The 22,530-nt window shown below is 35.3% G+C and overlaps 1 protein-coding gene across 3 annotated transcripts in view; it reads left to right on the top strand.

Annotated features, from left to right (window-relative positions):
- Positions 1-592: 592 nt before the first annotated feature.
- The window catches only part of GLRB (glycine receptor beta), a gene marked incomplete at both ends in the record, with an annotated part of 59,454 nt that continues 37,516 nt past the window's right edge, over positions 593-22,530 (top strand). For all 3 annotated transcript variants that reach the window (XM_084244749.1, XM_084244748.1, XM_084244747.1), the window contains one exon: positions 593-714. In XM_084244749.1, the coding sequence (XP_084100875.1) occupies positions 593-714 (122 nt within the window). The remainder of the gene's footprint in view (positions 715-22,530) is intronic.

Genomic DNA, 22,530 nt, shown 5'->3' with positions numbered 1-22,530 from the left:
TTGGTGATACATGGAGCACGGAGGGGAAAAGGCCCGATAAATGAACTTAAATGAACACACAGTGTGTATCAATAAAAACAATGAATTTAGAGTGTGAAACTCTTTGAAACTAATTTTTTTTCTTTTATATGTCAATTCTTAAATTTCTCTTTTCCTATGCAACAGTTTTGGTATTTTTGAAAATATAGGCAAAATCCAGCAATATAGAAATGATGAAAGTAAACAAAAAATTCAAATGTACTAGCACAAGACAACCATTTTAACCCTCTTTACATCCATCCAACTAGCTTTCTAAGTATTTAACATATTGCACAATTCAATATGCAACTCAATTTGCAATTTTATGCAATCATAGAATCAGAAATTTTGTATACTTACTTTTTATACCTCATTGGGGTCTTATTTTCTGTAAATGATTATTTAAAATAACTTTTACTACTAAACCATCACAAAGTATATAGTGAAATGTAACCACATAGGATTGAGCAGTAATGGTCATACTCCTAAAAGTCATATAGTCATTTGCTTCATAAATGTAAATATTTTCTTGTTCTTTCTTGTAGATCCATCTCCTGACATTTAACTTTTCAAGATGAAGTTTCTACTGGCCATTGCCTTTTTTATTTTAATTTCTTTGTGTATTGAAGAAGCCTATTCTAAAGAGAAGTCTTCAAAGAAAGGGAAGGGGAAAAAGAAGCAATATCTATGTCCATCGTACGTCCCAAATGTCTTATATTTTTATATGGAGAAATATTGTTGCATTTTTAAAAAATCAAATTAAGGTTATTTATTGAAATATATCAGCAAAATGTTTCATATCAGAATGTGCAATGGCTTGTGTCATAGGTAGAAAGTGACAGGGTGAAAAGAAACTTAGATTGTGAAAACCAATTCTCAGTTTAAAGTTAAATTTACAAAGTTTTGTTTTTGCACTGGGCTTATATATATTTTTATAACTTTTTATAAGTGAGGAAAAGGAAGTTACTATTTCTTTCCTATCCTAAATGTGCAACTTTAATTGATCACTGAAATTCCACGTTTTGTGCAAATATAATTTCAAAAAGTTGACATATAAAACACTCCTAAATAATGAAAATTCATTAAAAAAATAGCTAAGCTACAGTTTTAAAGTATCTAGTTTATATTGATGCACAATAAATAATATCCAATATGTAGAACAATTGAACAGCATAGAAATGAATAACTTTCACAAAATATAAAGCAATTTTAGATAATAATGGAACTCATGCAGTGATCTGGAATGAAGATTAATTTCCCATTATAGGTCATTTTTTATTAAGATTTATTAAATGCCATATTGATTATGAATAGCATTATTCCAGCATCATCTTTAAAAGTAGATTATAGTTTTACAGGTGTTCTATAAAAGGCATTAAGGCACATCTTGGAAAGAATACTTTGTAAAGAAAAGATTGGTGTCTTGGATACTTGTATGTGAGACTAGAAGTCTGGAGATAGTATAGTGCTCCAATCAAGTCTAGCATTAAATAAAGTGCCTTATTAAGAAATATCTCCTGAATTTGAGTTTCAATAGTCCTGCTTCAATAGTCCAGTGCTGCACAGTCATCTGATGTTGGCACCAGAATTTTGAGTCTGTGATTGGATGGCCCTGAGCTATTCATGTCACCCCCTGGGCTCTCTGTCCACTTGATCTGAAGTATGTGATGGGGGCAGATACAGACTAGCCGCCACCTTCACTGTTAGAGTTTTTGTGCCACAACCAGGAGATTAGAATTTTAGGGATATTATTAGGTCTTATTCTACCCATGAAAGAATGTATTGTCAAATTGGCTGAATGTCAACAATTGACACAGATATTGGGTGTGACTTGTCATGGTAATTTTAAATGTGGCATGAGATCATTTTGGATGAGCTATATGAGGACACTTATAGGGCTCTTGTCCTCTATTCCCATTCCCCCATTAAATATCATGAATCAGAGAGTTCTGAAGGTGGATTCAGGAAGCTTTCCAACTGCCCTGTACCTTATAAGTGTCCTTTTGAGGACATTTTATCTCTTTTTGAAACTACACTATTAAATCTTAAATTCAAACTATGGATGTACTAATAGTGTAAACAGTTGTTTAAGACAGATTTGCAAAGTTAAGTTTAGTTGATAAAGAATGAGGCAATAAAGGTTTTCTTTTGGAGAATATTAAAATCTTCCGCTAGAAATACAACGTGTCTATCTGTAAGCCTGGATCACAGTGTTTTATATATGATGAGTACTTGAAGTAGTCGAAGCTTTATCCTTGACATTTTCTACTATTTTTTAAATTATTTTGCTTATATTTTATAATTATGAGATTAGATAAAGCTTTGCGAACAGCTACCACAGTGATGGTGCTAAAATCTGACTTACTAGAAGTCCATTGGAGAATTAGATGTGTATATTATTTGTTTGCTTATTTTATTAAGAATTTTTATTCTTTTAATCACTGAATTGTGACCTTCAGAAAACTAGAGTTTTCTCTGACTTTGAATGAACCCATTATATTAAATTTATTTGAACATCATGGTAAGAGTCCCAGCTATAGTAATGTGCTGCGAATGAATAAGCAAATTTGTATCTTTGGGATGATCCACTTTGAACATTCTGTATAAGCTGATTAAATATAAAACATTTTGAGTAAGAGTAATATTTGAGATTACAAAATCCAGAAGTTACAACTATCACAATAGTGAAATTTTTGCCCAGTGATACCTTGATTTATTTGTACTTATTTTTTATTGAGTAGTTAATGAGGCAGTGGAGTTGTTAAACACAGGCAGTTAATGTGTTGTATAATGTAGCAAATATGAGCAAAAACCTCCCATTTCACTGTTACAATGACATTTCCCTCCAAAATAGTGTACATAAGAGGAAAAAAAGTTTGAAACTGTAGAAGAAATAAAGGATGTGACTCTTAGCCTTCGAAGGTATAATCTTGATGTTGTGTTTGCAATGCATAGACTTTTCCTATCTTTGCTACTTTTTTTTTAATTCACATTGTTTTGAGATGCTCTAAAATCACATCCATGTGGTTATTTTCATTGGTTTTTGATTTATAAGTGAAGTAGCAGTACCACATGGACAAACTGCTTGATAGATTTGCTTTCAACACTTGTAGAAATTTAATATAGCATCAATATTTATAAATAAGAAATAAGCTTTAAATTAGTAAACCATATTTCAGATGAAACCCTTAGATACAGCTTTTTATTTTACAGCCTGAATTTGACATTGATCTAAATCTATTTCCTAAACCTAAATTAATTCCTCTGATTTTGTATATGTTCTGGCTGAGTGATTTTATTCAAATCAATGCCTGTGACTTCAGTGCCACTATCAGCTCCCAAGTGCCTACGTGGAGCCTAGCCCTCTCTGAAGAATGCAACTTCTATACATCCAGCATTTTGGCCTGGCTAGCCCATCTTGACCTCACACTTAGTTTAAAATGATCAAACTTGGAAAAATAATCCCATTCCTACCACACCTAACAGTATATCCTTTTGCCACAAAATGATGCCACTACTTCCTTTCTCATCCAAATTGAAATCCAGGGGTTCACTTTTTATGTCCTCCCTCCGGTCTCCCTGGTGGCGCAGGGGGTTAAGCACGGCACTGTGAGGCAATCTGAGGCCTCTGCAGCAAGAGTTCCATCTGTGGCTGGCCAGGGAGCAACCCACATGGCGAAGCAGACCTTTCCTGTCTTGCCCGCTGCTCTCCTCAGCACTGTATTTCTATTAGTCTGCTTGTTCTATTCCCCACTCTGTCTCTGGTGAATCCTCTCATCCCCCCACACCTCTGGCCTATACCCCAGCTCTTATATGCATAAATAAGTAAATATTTTTTAAAAAATAGATGTCCTCCCTCTACCTTAGCTTCTCGTTTAGTAGTCACCAGGACTTCTTGGTTCAGAGTTTTTGCTATCTCTGGATTATGTTCTTCCAGTGTCCTCTCATTCCCATGAGGACACTGCTTTACTCCAGAGTTTTTGTAAACTCTTCATTAGTCTCCCTGCTTCTTCCTCCACCAATTCCATACTAATAGTAGGGTATGTTTTCTAAATCTTCAATCTAATCAATTCAGCATTCCGGTGCTTACAGTCTTTTTAGGTACTTCATAGCTTTCTGAAGAAGACGACTCTGATTTTTTGGCTCCACACAGCAAAGCTGTTGCTGAGCTGGTCTTTGTTATTTTGCTGTTGTTTGGAAGAGTTTTATTTTTTATTCATTTTTAATACATTTTTTAAATAAAGGTAACATTGGTTTACAACATTGTATATAATTCACAAATGCAGGACCTCACCTTTACAGCTGTTTCCTACCCAACACCATAGTCCTCCACTGTAGTCCACTGTGAACTGCCCTTTGATAGCTCTAGGGTGTTTCCATACCAGCTTCTACCCCTTCCCAGCCACACGTGGATCATCTCATACATACTTACTCACCTTCATTATTTCTGGCAAGATATTCTGCAGTCAGTCGTTCCCTATAGCTTGTCATGTGTGGTACTCATCAGTGTTCTCTTACCCCACTGGATCAGTAGTGTCTTGACAGTACTCTCTTACTCAGTCACCAGAGATCAAAATAGTGCCTAGACACAAGCGCTACACACAATAAAGAGTGAATAAAGCTCTAAAGATCACTGGCTCTTGGAAATCATTATATCTGGATTTTACTAAGATACTTTAACTTTTTATTACCTCTACAAATAATATCTAGAAATATGATCTCTAATTTAGAGAAAACTGGGTGAGTCAACTAGGCAAATAGTGGATATTTTCAGGCTGGATAATGATTCCTGGTCAAATACTGACTTTCTGGACAGAATTTTATCAATGAGTAGAGTAGGATGATGCAGAGGAAACAGTCATCCACACTTAGGATAATCGAGATTGAGAAATATAATGAATATGTGACTTTGAACTTAGCAATAGTACCCGCTATGATCTTTAAGAGCTAAAGTAATGGGCTGAATCCAAAAAAGATCAAAGTACAAATTATACTTTGCTCTAGAATTTATCTGTGGATTGTTCAAATATACAATGAAGAAAACATAGCTTGGTAGAAGCATCTTTAGAAAAAATATTAGATAGTATTGTAATCATCATATACATGAATATATATGTATGTGTGTACATCTGTAGCTCACAAATGAGTACCTATGTAGTTATGAAAGGAATAGTGTTTTATTTAACTAATTGTGTATTTTTTTCATTTATTAGAATATTATTCAAGGCAGGCGTGGTAGTTTTCACACTGTACTAGTCATTATTTTCATTGAAAGAAATAAGAAGAGTTAAAACAATTAGAAAAATGTCATAGTAGGAATTGCTGAAGTATTTGAAAAGTTTCTTCAGCTTTTCAGGCAACTGTAATGTGGATGAGAGTAGACTTTGCTGCTTGGCACCAATAGTTAAAACCAGGACTAATGAGTAGACACTACAAGGAGGATATTTTTGGCTTCAAATTAGGAAGAATGTTCTAATAGAGTTCTGTCTAGATATAATTGACTGGGAAGGGAGGCAATGGAGTTTTATTGCAACTAGCAGTGCTTAGGCAGAAGAGAAAATTGCTTGTCAAGACATATATTATAAAACACTTAAGCATTGAATAGGTGGTTAGGGAAGATGGTGATATTTTTCATTTCGATTTGTGAGGTTTATAAGATTCTTGGAATCTAGTATACTATTTTTGATTACAGCCTAATGATTATTCAATAACAGAATGATAGAATCATTTAAATTTTTTTTATATTGATCCAGATTTAAACAGATTTGCCTTTATTATTGGTGCATTGTCTTGGAAAGTTTTACTACATTAAATAGTATATTTTGGTCTTGGATTATGTAACATATAAACATGTTTATATGCTTATAAATATATAACATATGTATAAACTTGTAAAGTATGTTTATGTTTAGAATGGGAACTTCCTACTACATCTGTGGTAATTTTACTAGTCTTTCAAGATTCATCTCAGATTCTACTTTATGAAAATTTTTAAGTGATTAGAAGTTTTGGTTGAGAGTAAAATTAATATGAATGAATAGTATGGTATGGCTGTTTAATACTTTGAAGTCTTGAACATTGATAGAAATAACAGAGGTTAGAAAAAATGTGTTCATTTTATGATAGTATATCATACCTGGAGCATTGTGTTAAATTCTGGTCGCCATTATTTATGAGGATTAGAATTACATGGCCCTTTGTTCAGAAACTCATGGTTAGGATTTGCAGGGAAATCTCTTGTTTGAACAACTGTGCTGTGGGTGGTTTTTCTTCAAAGAACAGAAAAATAATCATCTGAAGGGATATCATTTAAGATGAGCTAGATTTCTTTTGTATGACCCCAAGTTATAGAACCAAGACAAATGAGCGGAACATAGAGGAAGACAAGTTCAATTTTAAGGAATGTGAGGTCTCCAGAGTGATTAAGCGTAGCTTTGGTAGGGACACTGTCTGAACTGCATCACTGGGAAACTACAGTTTGAAAGTTCTTTTCATAGCTAAGGTTTCATGAGCCTATGATTAGAAGTAATGTTAAATTCCCTCATTTGATCTCTTAGAATATTCTGTGTCTATACAGTATGTTTTGACACTTCATTAGATTTAATTCTAACACTCTTTATATAGTGTCTTTTATTTTCAAATTCAACCATCAATACTGTCAACTCTATAACTAAATTGTAAAATACTTTAGATGAGATGAAAGTGTACATATACATTAAATATATATGTACTTTCATTTAATAAGTTTGAATAAAGCTTTCATACAAAGAATTTTGAGGGAGCCAGAATATAAAATTATGCACACACACGTACACATATACCTTCATATATATTAAAGAATATGTACATGTATACACATGTACATATATCTACACATACATTCATATTCTGCCTACTTGAAACTCTTTGCATAGGAATGTCATTTTTGCTTACTAAATGAAATGGGATCATATGGGAGTGATTATATAAGAGAAATCATACATTAATCTTTTTATGTGTCAGTGGTTCACTAGTACCATATTTAAAGGTCTTCCCTCTAAACATTTAAAGTTCCCTCTGTGTGTCTGCTAAATCATGATGGACCAGATATTATAATATTGTTTCTTTCTAGAACACTGCTCTATCTCAATTAGAACTGTTCTTGACTGGTTTCATGACTTTGAATAAGTCACTTTATGTGGGTCTTCTCTCACTTTTATTTATTTTTTATTTTTTTATTTTTTTTTTATGTCTTATTTATTTATTTATTATTTGTTTGTTTGTTTGGTTTATACATGCACTGGGTACAGTCAGAAGCGCGGGAGGGTGAGAGAATTCACCAGAGCCAGAGCGGGGAGCAGAGCAGGCAGAAGGACCGAAGTACACTGCTGAGGGGAGCAGCGGGCGGCAGGAGAGGTCTGCGCGCCATGTGGGACCCTCCTCCGGTGGCCGGGGAGCAGCCGGGGATCGAACCGGCTGCAGAGGCTGCAGGCAGCTTCGCAACCCAGCGCTCAACCGCTGCGCCACCGGGGAGGCCCTTCTCTCACTTTTAAAATGAAAAGTTTGTCTCATTTCACCCATTCATTCATGACAGCTATATCTTTACTTGATTTGGTCAAGTTTTATTTGATTGTTTTCATACTTTTTATTGTTTTGTCATCAGTTTTGGTTTTAGAACAAATTTAGAACCACTTACACCTTATCAATGGAAAAAATTATTTTTAACCAAGTTAATTTTAATAAGGGATTAAATATCAGAACTTAGAAAAAGGTAGGTATTCACCTGTATTCCAAACTAGAATGATGTATTTTTAGCCTGCCATTTTTTCAAAAATTAAGGAATTTGACTTCCAAATGTATCCTGTTTATTTTTTCTCTTTTAGGTCTATAATTTATGCAATACTGTATAAAATAGAGTATATTTGCAGAAATCTTGTATATTCTCCTTGTTTACAAAGAGGCATATCCCTTCAGTGTTCCAGAGCCCAGCCTTTACAAATGAATTCCTTTCCATAGACATTATATGGAAATTTACACTTAGAATTCGTGAAGCAAATTATTCAAATTTATGTACATACAAATAGCTCCTCTGAGAAATGATGTATATATGAAATAGAACTTCTAGAGCTCTCATTGTAATAACAGCAAAACACTGATTAAATCACTCTAAGAATGTGTTGGATAACTTGAAACATCTGACCTGTATTAGTCTCATGTGAGAAAACAATAGTAGGAATTCATGATTATTCAGGGAAATTTACCACTCTCAGCATCCTGAGAATAACCTTGTAGGAATGCCGCACCTACTGATAAGTGAGTGTGGACTATTTTTACAACAGTGTGTAGCTCTCAGTTACCCCATGGACATAGCTGAAAAGCTAATCCAAAGGTCTTACTGAAAATCTCTTCAATGTCATCTATGAGTTATATATTCATTTGAGTGGAACATCTATGATTTTTAAAAAAAAAATTCTGCAATTGTAAATATCTCCAGTTATTTCATATATCCATTGAAATCAATAATCAAATTATTTTGTGTATGGACCTGGTATTGACTGGGCCTTCGTCTGGTTCCACAGAACAAATTTCAAGGCCCTCTTAGTGCCTCTGCTTCTCTCTCTCTAGTAATGGTTTCAGTCCTTAATCCTATTCCATTCTACATCTTAGCATCCAATCCTAGCTTTTCCTTAAAGGAAAATAAAAGTCTTTGATCAGGAACCCACCTCCCAACATCTCTCTGTCTGAACTCCAAAGCTGCTTGAACCTCATCCTTTCTCTTTCCCTTTGCTCCTGGCTGTAACTGATTAACCACCTTTCACAGCTATTCCTAAAATACTGCATTTTACCATATATTCAAATGTTAGGTTTTACCAGATAATCCATCCTTGGTTCTCTGAGCTTCGTACTCATCAGTTTTGCCCTGAGTCATGTCTGTTTGTGTCTGTGTTTGTTCACACATCTTTATCTCTGAATGCAACTGCTCTTTTGGGATCTGCATTATTTTAAAATTTCTATAAGACCTCAAAGTTAACACATCAGATGTACTTATTGCAAAAATAAGTGCATCCTCCCACTCTGTACCCAGCCTTTCATGAGAAACTGGAGAAACAGCTTTAATGATTTTTCATCTTTCCACCTTGATAATCTCATAAGGTGCTGCTGTTGATCTTGCTCTGAAATGACTCTTGCATCTGTTTTTCCTCATCTCAACTATTTGTCAGGCTCTAGTTGTTTCACCTTGACCCTGTTATTATCTAGACTCCTGAACTTTATCCTGTCTTGCCCACTTTACTACATATTCTAGGGGAGTGAAACTAAAATTGTTGCTCTCAGAAAGTCCCTTTACAATCTGAAACATTTTTTAGGATACAAAGAACTTTCAGCTTTTTTGATTATATCTGTTGATACTGTCTTATTCAAATGGAAACAAAAATATTTTAAAAATCACTGTTATTGCATGTTAACATGAATAACTTATTTTTGTGAAAATTAACTGCATTGTTTTACATTGTTCATATTACCTTAATGACTGGTTTAATGGAAAGTAGTTGAATTCTGGCATCTTTTTCTGCATTCAGTTTATTGTGATATATTATTTTGATTGAAGTATGTGGAGAATGACTTTGTGCATACATATATTTGAAAGAGCATTTTAATATAGTTTTCATAATTGTGAATATTTAACAAATCATAGTTCTTTAAAGGTGATTTGTGATGTTAAAATTCTAAAATTAGATTAGTGAACATTGTGTTTTCTGTTGCATTAAAACTCACTGGATAACTTTAACATGAAGTTAACTGAATACAGAGGAGAAACAGATTGAAAGTTCTGGAGAAAAGTTGGTTTTAGTTTACTCTGTTACTGAGCGTTGTTTGTAATTTGATAAGTCACTTGGAACTTTCATATTCTGATCTATGAAGTGAAAGAATTGCAATATGAATAATGGATTTCTCATTAAATTGGGGGAAATTTCTTATTCTGGAATTATAATACATGGAGACAGTATTGTCTTTGTCAGAAACTTTTCTGGAACAGAACACTTACTGCTTTGTGACATTAAATGAGGAATCATTTTTGCCTGTCTAATCCTGTTTTTGATCCATAAAGTGGAAACTATAATCTCTACATCATTCATAGTGGTTTTTCAATGGTACAATTGAAATTGTATAATATAATGTTTACTGAACTCTAAAATTTCTGCAAAGTAGGTTACCTATGTTTGTGATATTAGTTTCTTTTAAGGGGCTACAGATTTAAATTCTGGGCTACAGATTTAAATTCTTCTGCATTACTTATGATAATTTTTACAATAGGATGTCTAATTATGGGGAGTATATTTCAGTCACCTTATTATTCATAGCTTCATCACAGACTCGGACTATTATGTGTGTGTATAGGGGTACGGGGTACAATACCTGTGGCAGCCTCTTGTGTTCAGGGGAGTCGGTGCCATATGCTGGGTATGTGGCTGCCCCGTTTCATCCTCACAATGACCTGATACAGCAGGTGGCATCATCCAACCATTATCTATGGAGAGAATGTGTTGTGGAGAGTATTTAAGTAGTTTTCTTAAGGTCAGTATTATTTAGTTATCCAATCTAGGTGGTATTTTAGACTAACTTTTTGGTCATACAGTGCAGGTCATCACCTACTCCACTTATTTGGTAAAGTTTGAAAACAGTTCCCAAGAGGTAAAGTGACTTTTCTAAGGATTCATCACTGACTAGGCTCTGCAGTGAAATTCTGAATCCTAGTCCATGTGTTTTTATTAGCTTCTCTGTTGCTATGTTTATACTTCTTTATCTTTTTTTCTTTATCCTGATCTTACTTAACCTTTGCATATTTTTAAAAGCAACATATTTTATTTGCTTGTGGACTTTTACTGAGATTTAAAATTCATTGCTGTTCTTTGGAGATAACAGATTATCACTTTCTGAGGCCACAGTCTTCCAATCTATCTGCTCATAGATGTATGTTCTATCATATAAAAACTAGCCATTCATTTGACGGATGGTATTCAGTTTGTGCGTCAGTTACCAATGGAGTTTTCTAAGTATGAACCAATTCTGAGATACTATCTTTGGGAAACAGTGTATGATTCATCCCCTCTTCATACTGCATGTCCTCAGACAATAAGATTTACAAAGGCATCCCACAAAGGAAATGAGGTATAAAACATGTGGTTCCCTTTGGCTCTGCTTTCATGAGATAAACAAGAGCCAAATTTTTTAGAGAAAAAAGTAGAAATTATCTGTTGATGACTAAACACATCTGGACATATTCATTTAACTTTTCATATAGAATATTAAATAAACTTTTAGGTTCAACTAGTCAATATTTCCAATATCATCTTTTATTCATTTTGTACAGTCTCTTTTTCTCAATGTAGATATGTATTTATGCAGGTGCTTGTGTCTATCTATATGGGTATTTACACCTATAAATATAAACACAACAGTTATTTTGTGTGCATTTTAAGCATTTTTGAAGTATAATATGCACAAAAAACTGTACTAGTCTTAAGCATCTGGATTAGTAAGTGTTCACATGTAACAGTAATCAGCACCCAGTTCTGGGTATACAACATTACCAACACCTTAGAAGCCACTTCATTTCTTCTTCCAATTACTGCCTTTTTGAAGATTAACATATGGTGTATTAAATTTGCTTATTTTTGAACTCCATATAAGGAGAAATTTTCTAAATGTCTTCGATAACTAGCTTATTTAGTCCGTTGTATCAGTAAGATTCAACTACAGTGTTAACGAGGGCAATAATCCATTCACTGTCATTGCTATATAGGATCCATTACAGCAGTCATTATACTTTATTTTTCTATTCCACTGTTCATAGACATTTGGGTTGTTTCCAAATACACACACATACATATACACATCCTATTATTAGCTCTTATCAAGAATCTATGAATAACTTAGAAATCATTAAGAAAAAGGCAGACAACCTGATTGATAATGACCAAAAGACTTTGTAGAGCCAAAAGGCCAATCAGCATATAAAAATGATCAATTTCAGTAATCACCACATTAATGCAAATTAAAATCATAATTACATATCTATCAGAATGGCTATAATGAGAAAAGATGGAAAACATGAAGTGTTAATGAGGAATCAAATTTTTTTAAAAACCTGAAATAGCATTTAGCATTCCATGGGCTGGGAAACTTAGTTTGGTGGTAATAATATTTCTTGAGTTGACTAAAATAAGAATCATTTGGAAAAAAGTTGAAATTGAGATTTGACCTTAATCTGTATTTAAAATGTCCACGATAATGATGGATTCCTTTAAGTTATTTTTGGAAATACTGTGCATTTTCTTGCTTATCAAGAAGATGCACAATACTGGTATATAGTCAGTTCTGGATTATCAATGGAATGGGAATAGTCCTATTGTTATCTGTAAATAAAAGGAATAATCATTAGTATTTTGAGTGTATTTATAATATAATGTTCTGGGATTTCACAAAACAGGCAGGTTTCTAACTTAAAGCAAACAGAAAATCATTTCTTTTGGAACTCAGGTGAAGCTAAGCAAATTTTAAGAAAGTATAGAGATCACTATTTTATTTCTGGTAGGTAAGGGAGAGTTGAGGATCTATCATTAAGTTTCACAGCATTGTTGATATTTACAAAACTTGTTTATATAGATGCCATTTACAGAAATCCTGCTAGATTGGATTTAAAAGACATTAAAAAGAAGAAATGGTAAATGAAAATTTTAGAGTCTTCCTGAAGAATTTTGATGTAAAAGGCAGCAGAGAAATAGGTTATTGTTGGAGAGGACAAGGTTAGGACAGAAATAATGAAGCATAAACTGGTGGAAGGATTATAATAGAGAAAGCTGGTGATGCAACAGAGACAAAACAACGGCTGAAGTGATACCATAATAGCAGAAATTTGCAGACAGGAGGAACAAGTAACTTTGAGTTACATTTTCATCTCTATTTCCAGCTTATCTATGGCTGGCAATGATAGATAGAGGAAAATTAGATAAGCACAAGTTTTCTTGAAAATCATATTAAGTTGGGAACCACAAAGAGGGATATCATCAGGTATCAGTTTATCGCTCTTCTAACCTTGCCATTTATTCTGCACTAAGATGCACAGATTCAGAGTACAATACCTTAGTTAGAAAGTTTTAAGAATCAAAGCCGATAACAGAACTTCAACTGTATTTCTCCTAAATCTCCATAATACTATATAAGCACACATGATCTGTAAATCCTGTGCAGATTTTGATGGACCGATACCCTGTACCATACACTGGTAACTGGTCACATATTTCTTCCCTTTGTCTCCTTGGATTCCAGATTAGTTTACACAGTTCCAGCACGTTTACTTTCCATGTATTTGTCTGTCTTTGGAATGTTAAGTATTAAGCTGTATTGCACTAATTACCTTTCAGTGGTGTGTGAAATTTTAAGGTAAAATTCTCCTAAACAGGAATATATTTTTTTAAAGATTTATTTATTTATACATACAAGAACTGGGGTGTAAGCCAGAGGAGGAGGGCGGTGAGAGGATTCACCAGAGAGAGTGGGGAGCAGAACAGGCAGATCTGCTGAAACACACTGCTAAGGGGAACAGTGGGGGTGGGCAGGAAAGGTCTGCTGAACCATGTGGGTTGCTCCCTGACAGGCCTGGGGATCTAACCCGTGCTGCAGTGGCTGGCGATAGCTTGATAGCGTTGTCCTTAACTCCTGCCCCACCAGAGAAGCCCTCAACAGGAATACTAAGGCTTCCTTATGGATAACAAATAAAGTTCTTACAGTGGCCTAACAAGCAGAGTTAGGAATAGAGAATTCAAAAGACATGAACAGCTACTCTCATTTACTTGTTATCCTAAACTCTTCATATCAGAAATGAAATGAAAATAATTCTTAAGATAGTTTTTTTTTTGAGTTCTTTATATATGTCACTAATTATCCTAGACAAGTAACTTAGTTACTTAAAACAAAAATTACTAAAATTCTAGTTGATAAAATTCTAGTTGATAATGTCCATAATGCTTCAATCTTAGCTCTTGTGAAAATTCTTAAATTTCTTCTTAATGAGTCTCCCTATCTCTATTAATTTATAATCACTTTCTGTATTTGAAAGTTTTTGTATTTATGTGCCAGAATTCACAATATAGAAATTATTGATTATTTGGTATTAAGGAATATTTGAAATACTTATTTTTAATTTTTAAGTCAATATTAACATGTACTTATATTACTTAAATAATGTATAATTATATTTTCTGTTAGGAATGATCACTAAGGGCAGTTAAAAGGTAGCTTAGTATATCAGGAAGCTGAAGTAGGATTTTTTCAATCTTATTTTGACTGAAGCCCCAAAGACTAAAAATTGGGTACCAAGAACGTAACAAAGTTGGGAAACATACCTCAAGCGAGTTGTGTATGAAAATGTGACCGAAAACTTATTTCCTAACCTTAAGCTCACATCTACCTCATGACCTGAAAGGGTTAAGGCTGAAGACACCAAGCGAGGAAACTTGGAAGGAAGTTGTGCAGGTGCTGTGGTATTTCCCTTCCTCCCTGCCACAGAGACTGGAGGAAAATGCCTTTCCTGATTCTCAAACCTCCAGAGAAAACAGAATCATTGTCCCTGTGTGTGGGGACCAGCATAGCGAACTGCTACTGACCCCCTTTCCAGAAGTCTTGGCTGTAACTGTTGTCAAGAGGAAGCAGAACTTGGAGAAGAGGGTGGCTGGAGGTGAATATTCATATTCCATTTGTCAGGAAAAAGAATGCTTGGGCATTTATTATAACTCAGATGTGGGCCATAGGAGAAGGAGCATGAGCAGGAGAAAGGACAGTTGGGAACAAGAGGGAGCGAGAACACGCAACTGGCTTGAATTCAAAACAAAGGAACTTTGCCCAAAAGTGCATAGAGGGGTGTCAGAGCCCCTACAGTGTCTGTGAGGTGGGGCTGCAGAATGCCTGGGACTGACATTGGAATCAGGAGCAGGCAGTTGGCAAGAAGCATGGCCATTCCAAGGTACTCAGATTCTCAAAGAAGAGATTTTGAGAAGGCCACCAAGAAGCTGCAAATTAATGAGGCAGAATAGAGCAAAAGCTAGTCTTGCCCGCACCCCCTTTTATGGCTTCCCTGTCCCAGAAGCACCTGGCTGGGGAGAGGGTTTCATTTTTTTAATTAAGCTCAACCTTTTGATTACTACCAAGGACTGGGGATCATAATTATGGGAGTGACAATGTTAGAGGGACTGAAAGTAATGGGGCACTGGAGGGGAAGGGGCGTCTTATAATTATCTGCCAGTGACTGAAAATGTATGAAACCAGCGGGAGATTTCTTTACAGACAGTGCAGGTACCAGCTCACAGAGCAGGTTTGGATGGTGTGTGGGTGTGTGTGTGGGAGGGGGTTGGGGGGAACAGAATTATTGCATGATTGAGTCCTCTAGAATCTAGCTCATTGAATAACTAGTTACACTGGTTTCCTAACAGTGATCGGAGCATGAAAGGCTTATCTTTCCTTACCCAGATGCGACCATATTCATTTTTCGAGAAAGCAGTTCATCTCTTGTTGCATCCAAATCTTTCAGTGGGATTTTTGTCCAATATATGTCTCACAGTTAACTCATGTGTCCCTGTAGATATTTTAATGGAGATGTAATTCCAAAGAGAGAGCTTTCTTGTCTCTTTATTACAAATAATGTTATACATACATAAAACATACTGCAGAGGGAAGCTGTAAAGAAGTGGTTAAAACCAAAGCAGGTTTCTTATAGTGATTGCCTTTGAGGCATCTTCACTCAGTTCCTTAGGCTCCTGGACCTTATCGAAGACCCTTTTATTCAAAGTCTCTACAGTGCCCTTAGGTATATGATTTATCCCAAAGGATTATGAAACTTAAATTGCTTGTATCAGTTCCAAATTTCTGCTTTGGACTTTATTAACTTATTATCTTGTTTTCAAGTTTTGGTTTGTGGCATTAATGAAAACATTCCATTTTACCAGCTAATTAGTGTAAGTTTCCAGAGACCAGTAGAATTTGACTTTTGGTTTGGAAAATAAGGCACATATTTGTAGTATATATACATATAGATGTGTGTGTGTATGTGTGTATGTGTGTATGTATGTATGAAATGAGGCTATTCTGTGTATTTGTTTAACTAAAGCCACACATTGATAACTCTTAACTGATTTGGACAGATAGTTTTCTCACTGGTTGTCTCACTACCTTTGTAACATGGATTTTCTTCCTGCCTAAAACAGGTGTTAGGTTACTGTGTATTGGTAGATAAGACAAAACATTAGGTATTGTTCCAAATTATTTACGAAAATGACTCAATTTAATTCTGGAAACAGGTCTTCTATGAAAAAATGCTTTTCCACAGTTATTCGCCCTGTTTACAAATGTGCTAATTGACACAGTCTGATATATGTACTACAAACCACTTCTCCACTCTTTGTTACACATTTTAATTTTCTTATTAATGGCTCTTGATGAACTAGAATATTCTTAATAAATTCTGATTTATTAAGCTTTTATTTTAATCCTTTTGTACTTTATTTAAGAAATCTTTCCTACTCCAAGGTCATGAAAATAGTCTATTTTCTCCCCAAAGTGTTATTGTTTTATGTTTCACATTTAGTTCTTGTAATTAATGTTAATTTATTCTCTCTGTATGATGTGGGGTAATGTTAAGACTCAGTTTTAAAATTGACAATCAGTTAATGCAGCACATTTATTTAAAAGGTTATCCTTTGCTAAAATGCAGTTGTTACCATTCCTTCTCTTTTCTGTCCGATCGGTTTATTCCTTCTTACTCTTGTGCTCCTTACAGGAATTTCTTATTACTGTAGGATTCCTGTATGTCCTGTAGCTGAGTTCTTTTTCAGTATTTCCTTGGCTAATATAAGTCCTTTGCATTTCCATGTAAATTTAAGAATCACTTTTTCCATTTTCATATATATAGACTCAAAATTCTGGAATTTTCACTGATTGAGCATGGATAATTTTGATTCTATTTTGTGGTTAAACATTAAATAAAAAAGTAACCCAAAAAATTGCAAATGGGAAAAGAGACAAAGCAAACAATCTAATTGGGAGTGAAGATATTTACCTTGGCATTGGAATAACCACCTTTTCATAAATGTGGCTGGACCCGCAGTGATGATTATTTGAAACCACATCAAACACAAATCATGGATCTAAATAGAATTCTGTAAGAAAGGGAATTGGGGAACAACCTGATAGCCAATTAGTCATAAATCAGGGGTGATTTCAAAAGGGTAGGTGTTTCTGTATTTTTTGGACCTAGGAAAATGCCTGGGTGGAGTTGGCGCTCACTAACTATTTGTCAAATATTCAGAATATGTGTTTCTGTTTACGGATGAGAGGTGTGAGAGAGAAGTAGTTTGAACTCGAAAATTTATACTTAAGGAACATATCCCACCCACCCCCAAAACAGAAAATTACAGGTAATAGATGATATTAATCGTGTCATTACTCATTTGACAACAGTCCTGGATATTGTATCACAATACCTATAAAACAAATTTCAAAATCACTCACACTGATGAATTTTTGGTCACCTTTAAAGTTTTGAGTTGATTAAAATACAGTGCAGTATATTTCATTTCATTTCATTTTTTTTATTTGCAAGGTGCTCATGTAAGAACTCTATTTTGGCAGGAACATAAGAAAATTGTTCTGGATTGTTAGCTTGAAATTTTTAAGGCTTGCACTAAGTCTGACTGGCTCAGTTTTCTACTACCAGGCACACAGTCTTGCCTACTCTGTAACTTCTCTCTTCCTTTTCCTTCTTCAAGGAAGGAGCTCTCCTCTCCAATCCTTGGCTGCTTCCTTCCTTCCTCTATGATTAAAATCTCATTGACTTACATTTACAGGGGTGTGGGGATGTGGGGAGAGGCTGTGGGGTGTCGATTAAAATTATGATTAGCTTTCTCAAAATTTTCCACTCAACTGGATCTTTTTTTAATTTTTATTTTTTAAAGATTTATTTTTATTTATTTATACAAGCACTGGGTACAGTCAGAAGCATGGGAGGATGAGAGAATTCACCAGAGCCAGAGCGGGGAGCAGAGCAGGCAGAAGGACCGAAGTACACTGCTGAGGGAAGCAGCGGGCGGCAGGAGAGGTCTGCGCGCCATGTGGGACCCTCCTCCGGTGGCCGGGGAGCAGCCGGGGATCGAACCAGCGCTGCAGAGGCTGCAGGCAGCTTCGCAACCCAGTGCTCAACCGCTGGGCCACCGGGGAGGCCCTCAACTGGATCTTTATAACATACTCAGGTTTTACATTATAGGTAATGTAAAGAAAATGCCAATATGTCCTTGAATCCCACATTTTTCTCGACAGTCTCCTTTTCCAGAGTTCAATGATAAAATTTTCTTTTTGAGAGGAAGGGGATAAAAAATGGATTTGTTTCAAGAATTTTTGAAATGGAAGAATTCAAGAAATATATGCAAAGAGGTTCCATTTTGCTGGTGTTTACTTTTTATTTCTCCATGTGCTGGAGTCTTCTTAGAAGAAAGTCAAGAAATTAAACTATGTTTCCAAATAACAGCTATGCAGACAGTTCAGATAATCAACCATTGGGCTCAGTTAAAAAAAAAAACAAACTAATTTTGACTTTCTTTCTACATTAAAGAGCAATAACTTAGCTAAAATGTACTGTATAGATTTTCTTTGAGGTAGTTGTCACTGAAAATCTGAAAATTGTTTTTTGTTTTTTTTTTTTTAATTTTATTGTAGGAACACCTAGCATGAGAACTATACTCTTAACAAAATCTTAAGTGTCTAATGAAGTATTGTTGATATATTGTTGATGTTATGCAACAGACCCCTAGAACTTTATACTTACTGTACAGCAGCTCCTCATTTCTCCCTCACTTTAGCCAGCCACCATTTTATTCCCTTTTATTTGTTTTATTTGTTTTATTTATTCCATTTTATTTGTTTTAGGTACCTCATGTAAGTGGCATCATGCAGTATTTGTCCTCTTCTGACAGGTATACTTCACTTAATATAGCCCTCCAGGTTCATACATTTTGCATGTGGCTGATTTCCTTCTTTTTTTTTAAGGCTAAATAGTATTCTCTCTCTTTTTTTAAGGCTGAATAGTATTCTCTGGTATATGTACACCACAGACTTTTATCCATTCACCTGTGAATGTGCACTTAGATTGCTTCCACATCGTGGCCATTGAGAATAGTGCTGCATTGACCAGGGGAGTGCAGGTGCAGGGAGGAGCAGGTTTGATAGCCCAGTCACTGTGTGCTGAGGGGGTGGAGAGGAGCTGTGGTGTGAGTTCTAGCAGCTTCTTTTTCTGGTGGAACTAAGGGGATGGGCATATGCCAGGTCCATCATTCTTTGAAACAGGTGAGATAAAAGCCAGTCAGTAGGGAAGTAGGGAAAAGCCAGATGTTATATTCATGATCTATTCTGTTCCTCCTCAGAGTCTCCTGAGGAGGTGTCTCAATGTGCTGTGCCAGAGGTGGGGTTGTGGGGGGAGCATATTTCTGCTTTCCTGCTGGTTTCATTGTAGCTGCATTGGGTATGGAAGTCTCTCAGCTAGTGTCTGGTTCTGGCTTTTTCACAATGGTAATTGATCCATATATTGCTATAGAGTCTGAATGTCCATGTGGGGTAAGGAGGCCCCAGAACTTACTATTCCATCTTGTTGAAGTCACTCTCAGTCAAACTTTTCAGGTGTTTTCCTTCATTCCATTTCCTTTCCTATTCCTGTATGTTTGGATTCTGTATCTTAGCTGAAAACCACCTTTCTCCTTTGCTAAATCCCATACAGAGTTTTCAGTCTTCATCTCAACCTCTTAGGAACATTTGGTCCTGTTAACCAACCCCCCTTCCATGAAATATTCCTTTTCCTTGAGTTGTGTTGACACCACACACTTCTGGGTTTCCTCCTTCCTCTTGGGCGGTTTATTCTTTGTCTTAATTGCCGACTTATCTTCTTCCATCTGCTCATTAGATGTTGGAGTTCCTCATGTTTCAATTCCATGTCCCTTTCTACTGTTAATGCTCTTTTCTAACAAGTGATTCATCTGGTCATTAGAATCATCTGAGGAACGTTTAAAATCCTGATGCTTGGACCTCATCCCAAACTAATTAAATCTCAAGGCAGAGGTGGTGAGATAGGCATCAGTAGTTTGCAAAGCTCCTTAGGTGAATCTACTACACACCAATGCTCAGAATCACTAGACAGATCCATATGAACCTCTAGCTTTAACCACTTTTATATCAGAATGTTCAATATTTGAGTTTGATTCTTAAATCTATAACCAACACATGCCATTACATGTGATACACAGTAAACAATCCTAAAGAACGTTGTTAAATGAATTCGAGAATGACTAAAGAGAAATTTACCATGTTGGTACTTGTGTGATTGGTTAAACTTTGATGTTCCTTGTGGAATCTTATTATTTAGTTCATATTGTAGGTAACTCTTCCAGACAGATTCCAAGATAAAGGTTTACAGGCAGAAAGGGATTGCTTTTTTTTTTAATTTTTTTAAAAAGATTTATTCATTTATGCATATAAGAACTGGGGTACAGGCCAGAGGTGTTGGGGGGAGAGTGAAAGGATTCACCAGAGACAGAGTGGGGAGCAGAACAGGCGAATCTACTGAAATACACTGCTGAGGGGAGCAGCGGGCGAGACAGGAGGGGTCTGCTGCACCATGTGGGTAGCTCCCTGGCCGGCTGGGCTGAGGATTGAACTCTTATTGCAGAGGCTGCGGATTGCTTCATAGGTTGCATCTTAACCCCTTGCGCCACCAGGGAGGCCCAGAAAGGGATTGCTTTAAACTACAGGTTTGGGGGGTGAGGAAGGAGGGTTCAAACTTGGAACAATGCTGTTGCAGCTGGTGCAGCCATTGCTGTAACATGCTGAGACTGCATGGCACTTTAGTGTTGTCACAATTATCAGAAAGGGATGCCTGTACTTTAGTATCACCATATCAAAGTCTTTGGACATGGCTTGCCTCCAGGGCAAAACTCCTTCCTTAGCTGAAGGCTACTCCAGAAGAGACCCAGCTTAGAGTCTTAACTGCCAGCCTCTGTTCTAAACTTGCCATCCCAGGGATGTAGCTCCAGGCACCCACTACTTATAGAACCAATTATCGACTGAGTGGGATCTTTGGCATCACCCCACATAAACCTTTCATTTAAAGGTGAGTATATTAAGGCTGAAAGAGGTACATGACTTGGCCATGTGGGTCTCTTTGGGGCTAGAACACAAGTCTCTTAACTCTTAGACAAGTGCTTCTTCAATTATGCCCACACTTTGCTCAATTTTATTATATGTAATTGTGTAGTTTATCGTATTGTTATTTCTGTTATGTCAGAAGGGAAACATTTTTGCTATGAATGGAGAATTGGGAAAAGGTAAGTACTATTGCAGTTGCAATTGGTAGAAGAGTGGTTGCTGTGGATTCTTATTCTCTAGGGCAGTGTATAATATTATTTCTACATAGTATGGAAAGTAATTGCACACTAATCATTTTGCTTGGATTGAGGTTTCAGTTTAATTCCTAATGTTATGAGATTTTAATAAATTAGTAAGCCCATTAGAAGTAGAGAGATATATAATGTTTTACACTATTTGAGAAATACACCATATAAATAGAAAAAATTTACAGTATTTATAGAATAAATAATCTTGCATGTGATACCAAGTGAAAAGAGACCATAACTTGATCTGTTTTGAAAATTCTTGGTGTTTAAATCCTAGATTTCTTCAAAGAGATGTTTCCACTTTCTGAAAAATATTTTTCTTTGAGCCATGGGTGATGTAATTGCATAATTAAAGATAGACAAAATTTGAAAATGTTTCCAAGGGTTCCAAAAGCTCAGTTGAAGAGATAAATAAATGTGGAACATTATTCTTAATTATGTTTCTTGGCCCATTATAACAAAGCAAACTTGACCACACACATTCATGTACACCCATAAACACATCTTTTCAAATAAATATAAACTAATTAAACTCAACTAATCACATAAAAGTATCAGTCACTTGTATTCATAAACCTTATTTTCACAGATTAATCTGTGAAAACAGAATGGAAAATAAATACAACAGCTGTCAAGAGAGGTAATAATAAGTCATAGTTAGGCAAATACAAAACAAGAGTACACTATAATTACTTTACAATTATCTAGATTAATAATTAGTGGGAGATATTTGTACTTTATCTCTATCTGTTGGATTATCTCTTGAACTAAAGATTCTTCCATATAGATGAAAATGGAACACTGATCTTATTGTAAACTGACATGTGTAGACTTGTAGAGCTGTGTTTTTCGTAAACCCAAGCATATGATCAAGATGATAGTTCTGTACGATCATTTATTATGATCTTTTATATGAGTTTGCCTCTGGTAAGGTTGTGGACTTTTAAATAGAAGAATCTTTCTTCTGAATCTTTCGGCTTCTTTCTAGTCCTCTTTTTTCTTCTTTTTGTATTACTAAAAATTTTTAGAGAAGTTTTAGATTCTCAAA

This window comes from Talpa europaea, assembly GCF_964194135.1.
Source record: "Talpa europaea genome assembly, chromosome: 10".
NCBI classification, from domain to species: domain Eukaryota; kingdom Metazoa; phylum Chordata; class Mammalia; order Eulipotyphla; family Talpidae; genus Talpa; species Talpa europaea.
The sequence above is the reverse complement of the archived record's forward strand: the minus strand, read 5'-3'. Positions and strand labels throughout refer to the sequence as shown.